The following is a 6,584-nucleotide window of genomic DNA, read 5'->3' as shown; positions in this document are numbered from 1 at the left end:
CCCCAAATTTCCTAAATGCTCCCTATCAGACACAGAGCCAAACTCCCTCTCGGTGTTTTGACTTCCAGTGTGAAGAGCCGAAGTCATTTCAATTCCTGCTGCTGGATAGCAGCACTTAAGAGAAGTGGCTGAAGTGGTTTGCTGCCATTCTCCAGGAGAAACCCTGTAACTTCAGAGATGATTGAGATGTCTGAGAGGTCTCCTTTGTGCAGAACTTTTCAAGTTGAACTTTCTCTTATGTAATGACTACCTCACGGCCTGAGTCACTTCGCTCTGTTTCTTTTGATATGATAAGAGGAGGGCTAAGAGTTGAGCTCAGCTTGCACCTCAGAGGCGTTGAAAGCAATCAAGCTGATCACATTGTTTTTAGTCTCTATTCTTTTTCATTCCCCATTATCTTTGTCTATCCTCACCTGAAGTATAACTCAGCTCAGTAGTGACAGTCCAACAGGGTGACAGGTCACAGGTTGAGGATATATGACAGTGAAAGAGTGTCTCTGTGGACCAAACGTCTTTTTGACTGTGTTTTTACATGTGCTTCATCAGAATGCAGTTTCCATGTACTGTCGTCTCGGCTTCGCTGTAAAGAAGGGTCATGTGATCAGCCCAGAGCAGCTCCACCCTACCTGGAAGAACGCTCCGTCTGTGAACAGACTCAGGTATGTGCAGGAGGCCAATACCAACCATTCACCACTTGGAATACAGCTGGAAGTGGCGCCATGTGTTGAACCATGTTTGCCCATAAACTTGGTTTATTTTACATTTTTAGAAGTATTTTTCCCTTAAAAATGTCGTAAACAATGTTGAAATGTTTCTGGTTATTTTTTTTTCACACTGGTGTGAAGATTACAACTGGGGTCACCAGCGTCTTCTCGTCCACCTAGTAAATCCTTTAAGCTCTTAATCAGGACATATCATTTATCTAAATTATTTGATTCATTTTAATTTAATAAACCGCTATGCTTGGTTTGATTGTGGTTTCACTGTGGCTCTGTCCTCTGTGTTAGGAGCACCATGGACCCTCAGAAGATGCTGCTGTCCTGGGAGCAGGGCAGTCCTGTCATGGAGGGAGGCTCCTCAGCCACCGACACCGACACCACCAGTCTGGAAGAAGGTCCGTGTGGTCACACACACACACACACACACACACACACACACACACACACACACACACACACACACACACACACAGATGTTGCTGTGTAATCGGATACATACGCATCTTGAAGCAGTTGTGCTAATTAATCACCAAGAAAGCTCAGCCATGCTTCTGAAAGAACTTCTCACATTAATGTGTTTTTGTTTGACTTTATTATGTATGTTAAGCGGGACTGTTGCTCAGACTAACAAGTTGGATGTTAACAAAGTCGCTTTTCGACAACCACATTTACATTTTTATATTCAATTTAAATTATTTGAGGAAGAGGCGTGGTTTTGGTTGGTCTGTGTAAACACATTTAATTTTCATGAATTTAAAAGCTCATATCCTCCATTTATGAATGCTACAACGTAGCCGTTGTGCTACTACATGCATTGATGTTGTGGCAGAGTGGTATTGCTCTTGTTATATATATTTTTTCTGTCTTTTGTAGCAGACACAGGAAGCGTAAGCAGCCTAAGCATCCCAGCTGCACCCACAAAGAGGATTGCCTTCCTCTTTGACTCCACTCTCACAGCCTTCCTCATGATGGGCAACCTGTCTCCGGTTAGTGACTGGATGTGCACATGAGAAAATGCACAGAAGGCTTAATAGGGACAGAATTATTCTTTAACAAATGATCCCTCCCCCTTGTGCCCTCCTATCAGAACCTGAAGAGTCATGCAGTGACCATGTTTGAGGTGGGTAAGCTGTCTGATGAGACTCTGGACAGCTTCCTGGCTGAGTTAGAGAAGGTGAGACCAGCAATGGAAACAGAGACTTGCTAGTGTATCTAGTAAAGCCTCCGTCATGAAACACCAGAGGATACTAAATCAAAGTAGAAAATACATTATAGGTCGACGTGTACATTTTCACAGGTATACACTCAACTTGAATGTATTTCCTGGTTTCAGGTGGAGAGCACAGCGGAGGGCGAGGCCCAGCGCTACTTTGACCACGCTCTGACCCTGAAAAACACCATCCTCTTCTTACGCTACAACAAAGAACTCTCTCAGGACCAGGGGCCTGACATCCCAAATATAGGTAATTATACAGTTACGCCCTCTTTGTCATCCCCTTCATGGGCAAATACATGCAAGATCCAGGTGTCATACACCTAAACATGTTTATACATGTGGTAAACAGGCAGCTTGGAGCACAGATTTGTTTTTGCGTGTTATTATACAGCTAGCATGCTGGTTTTGGTTTTAGGTTCTGATTTGCCGTCGCCTACAACGGCAGACTAATGAAATAGAAACTCATATTTTTGTCTGCTGTCTGCACACAGTCCCCTTTGGGCTTATTAGTAAGTATTTAGCCAGTTGACATCATCTTTTACACAAATGCAGCCAACATCTTTTTATGGTTGTTAAAAAATACATTTCAAATCTGCGAATATGAATCAGAGAGAAATTTAAGGTGAGAGCTGGGACGTGCAGCATCCCTGTTTGTCATCAGTGACAAACAGAAATGTTTCTATTTATCGAAGCATTAAAAACTAAATATGAATTGTGCAAAGAATCTGAGTAAAAGTCAGATTTTTGGGGGATAACTGACACTACTTTTCAGTAAATCAGCAGCTAACACTTTCTCCCAATTTTCATCTTGTCTCTCTACTATTGAAACGATATTCTGAGCTATAATTACCATGATTGCGGCGAAAAACTCCTGTAAATGTCTCCTATTCAACTACTTAAACTTGTTCTGCGGTCTTCAATAATATGTAATGAAGCATTTAAAAGTTCTATTTATGGGAACATTTTGAAAGCAACAAAGAGGGAATGGATCTTCTGTTTGTGCTGCATTTGGCAATCTTCTGTCGCTCTTGGCTGTCTGTTTCCCCTCATCTGTGTCTGAATAGTTTTCCTTGAAAATGGTCATACTGTGTATTCCTGTCACTCCACAGTGAAGCTGTATTGTTCTTCTGGTGTCTTGAGGGGGAGCGGGAGAGAGTTAGTCCTCCAACGATGACAAAGCAAATCTCTGAGTTTTCCATGTAGCCACCAGATGCCATTTGTTTGGTTTGGCAGGGCGCCTCATCTCTGATTGTCTTATCGCTCAGTTGTCTTCAGCTGCTGCTGCAGGAGGCTGCTGAGAAGCGAACTAAACCCGCAATGATACAAAGACTGATAATAGTATTAATAACAATGATAATAATTCATTATTATTGCATTACAGAAATCAGCATCCAAACCTCCTTTAGAAAATACAGTATGAAGCAGCAGTCTCATCGCGTCAAGTGTTTGTTCCACTCTTGTGTTGTGGAATAAATACAAACATCTGGTCCTTGACCTGCTTTACCGAGTTTCTGTCAGTTCTTTGCATTTGCGAAACTCGACTCTTGTACTGATTTAATTATTACATTATCACCATGAGCACATCATAGACACTTCTTACCCCTTAGATGTATAATTAGGAGGCAAGAAGTGATTATTAAATGCAAGAATGCCGAGTTTACACTGTGTCCTTTGAGAGGACACTCCTCTAAACACCACGGCTAGGAAGAAAGAACCGTTACTCTGCTTTTACAGTTACTGTTTGATGCAGCCACACTTAGCATATTCATTTACAGGATTTATCTCATGTCTGTCCAGTGTGTATTTATAAGGCTACAAGTCAACAGCTAGTTAGCTTAGCATAAAGACTGGAAACGGGGGGGAAACAGCTAGCCAAAATGTTCTAGTATTGCTGACTTCTATTATACTACTGTCCATGCAGTTATTTCAGCACTTGGTTCCCAGCCTATTTTGTAAAGAAGTTGTAACTGTCCCCCTGGTTTTTCCCCAACTAGGATTCCCCTTGGACATGCTGCGCTGTGAGAGCCTGCTGGGTCTGGACCAGGCCACCTGCAGCCGTGTCCTCAACAAGAACTACAAGCTGCTGGTCTCAATGGCGCCGCTGAGCAACGAGATCAGGCCCATCAGCAGCTGCACGCCTCAGGTATGATGCCTGGAGGGAAGGAGAGCAGAAGGGACACTGCATCCTGCTGGGATTTTGGATCAAATGTTGAAGGTCTTAGAGTTGTGTGTGTGTGTGTTTTAGTCGACATTTCATGTGCTGGTGTGTGTGTGTGTGTGTGTGTGTGTGTGTGTGTGTTCTCCATTTGATTGCGTTTGCCCTTTTGCCGTGTGTACACACTTGTGTTCCCGGAGTGATCTGTGTGTGTGTGTGTGTGTGTGTGTGTGTGTGTGTGTGTGTGTGTGTGTGTGTGTGTGTGTTCTTCGTGGGCACTCAGCCTGCAGTTGCCCCCAACAACAAGGCTACACAAAGAGAGAGAGAGGGAGGAAGGGAGGCAAGGCTCATGGGTAATTATTCTGCCTGGCCACACTCCAGCTTTCTAGCTGTGCTCAGAGAGACTGAGGGAAAGAAAGTTAAACTCTTGTTGCGCTGTTCACGCTGTTGTTTATTCTCACACTGCTGGGACTCCGTGAAGTGGAATTCAGTCAATTATTTTCTCTATATTCTGCTCGCATCTCTTATAACAGCTTCAATTTCTGCTTCTCCGACATAAGAATGACACAGACACAACTAGAATGGTGCTCTCAGTAGAGTGCAGGTCTCCGCCAGGTGTGTCTGCAACAAGCACCGCTGTATTGTATGATTGAATGAATACAATCCACGATTGGCAAACCTCCCGTCTAGACAGAAATGGGCTGTAAGTTGTGGCGTCACACCAACCACAAGAGGTCCTTGAGCATGCAGTCATAACTGGCCACCCAAAATATTATGCAGTTTGCTGTGGACAGACACATAGGTGCACACTCACTTACGGACTCACGCACAACATGCGGTTGATCGCATATTCCTCCTGGCGGAGATAATTACTCTCTTTTGTCTCTGTTGCTTTTTTCCATTTGCGTTCACGTAAGAAATGACATGTAAACAACGTGTGAGGATGTAGACATGTGTGTGCATTAGTTCTGCCGCTGTACACTTACACATGTGTACATGTTTGTTTCTCCCTTGCAGCACATTGGCCCCGCTATCCCTGAGGTGAGCTCCATCTGGTTCAAACTGTACCTGTACCATGTGACCGGCCAAGGCCCGCCGTCTCTGCTGCTCTCCAAAGGCTCCAGGCTCCGCAAACTGCCGGACACATTCCAGGTGAGCCCAGACTAATACTGAATCAGGCAGGTTGGTTAAATAAGTGTCGGTCCACAGTTGACTTAGTATGCTCGTACAGACGCTGTATAAGCTAAAGAAAGTCTCTTTGAAGTCCGATAAGAAAAGCCCTACATGTGATAAGAACAACTACATTTTGAGCCTGCTCAATATGTGATTGGACACTTTTTCTTTTTCTTTTGTGCAAAACACACTTATATACTATATGCATCCTAACAAAATATAAGAATATTAGTGAGTCATAGCAGAGGCATAAAGCCCAAAGCAAAACAAATTTAAACTACTTGAAATAGAAAAACTGAAATGAATTTGCCTTTGATTCTTGCCCTTTTAAATTGGGACCTTGCCGTTTCAGTTGGTAATCAGAGCGCTGGAGGTCAAATTCAACGCAGTTGCCTTCCTCCCCGTTAACCTTCATTTCTTAACAAAGCACCTCGCGCATCACTATCACAGTCATACCAAACCCTGCACCTGCAGTTTCCCCCTCCAAGGCTTTCTGATGGCCTTGGAATTTTTTCACTATCCTGGGAATGTGCGACGAGGGAACAAAAGAGAATTTGATGAAGTGAATTCTCAGGGGACGAAAGGTAATATCATGCAAATGGGTCATTTTATTGGAACATAGCAGCATGTATTTTTCTACTTCTTGTAAACTCGTCTTTCTATTTAGAAATTGAACAGTTTTTCTTCACGGTAAACGTAACTGTAGGATTTCCTCCTTCACCACTTTTCAGAGCTGAAAATAATCAACTAATCAGAGAAGAATTAATACCTTTATTTCATGGAAAAGATCTGTCTCAGTTAGGGAAAGCCATCATGACATGTAAAATCAGTCTCAGGGTGGAGATTTCATTATTTGACGTAGTGAAACGTCAACAAGTTGATGAATGGAGGAGTGATGTTTCCTTTCCTTCTTTGTTTTTGACTGAGATGATGTAGTAAATGTTCCCACCATTGTAGAGGACAGAGGTAGTCTTTTAAGTGTTATATGAAATAATACATAAAATATTAAATAATATATGAAAAGCCTTCTTATCATTATTAGTAATCACTCACCTCAGTATGGTGAGTGATGAGCTGTACTCCCATGATGCCGTTGGGTTCAGTGATTAGCAGCTGTGGAAAAGTAATTTCCGTGACCCGTTTTTTCTCTCCATCCAGTCCTACGACAGGTTGTTGATCACCTCCTGGGGTCACGACCCCGGAGTCGTACCTTCATCCAACGTGCTGACCATGCTCAACGACGCCCTCACACACTCTGCTGTACTGATCCAGGTACACACACACACACACACACACACACACACACACACACACACACACA

General features: G+C 43.2%; 1 protein-coding gene across 1 annotated transcript; it reads left to right on the top strand.

Annotated features, from left to right (window-relative positions):
- Positions 1-32: 32 nt before the first annotated feature.
- LOC116378509 (protein FAM91A1-like) lies at positions 33-6,535 on the top strand (the record flags this gene model as incomplete). Its single annotated transcript, XM_031840398.1, has 8 exons — positions 33-659; positions 1,008-1,114; positions 1,593-1,705; positions 1,807-1,893; positions 2,053-2,182; positions 3,930-4,078; positions 5,108-5,242; positions 6,422-6,535. Coding segments are annotated over exons 1-8 (1,017 nt in total), but the record flags the coding sequence as incomplete, so codon positions are not given.
- Between the last annotated feature and the right edge of the window lie 49 nt (positions 6,536-6,584).

This window comes from Anarrhichthys ocellatus, unplaced genomic scaffold (genome assembly GCF_004355925.1).
Source record: "Anarrhichthys ocellatus isolate YVR2014 unplaced genomic scaffold, GSC_Weel_1.0 scaffold2705, whole genome shotgun sequence".
NCBI lineage: Eukaryota > Metazoa > Chordata > Actinopteri > Perciformes > Anarhichadidae > Anarrhichthys > Anarrhichthys ocellatus.
This window is presented reverse-complemented; position numbering and strand designations above follow the sequence as displayed.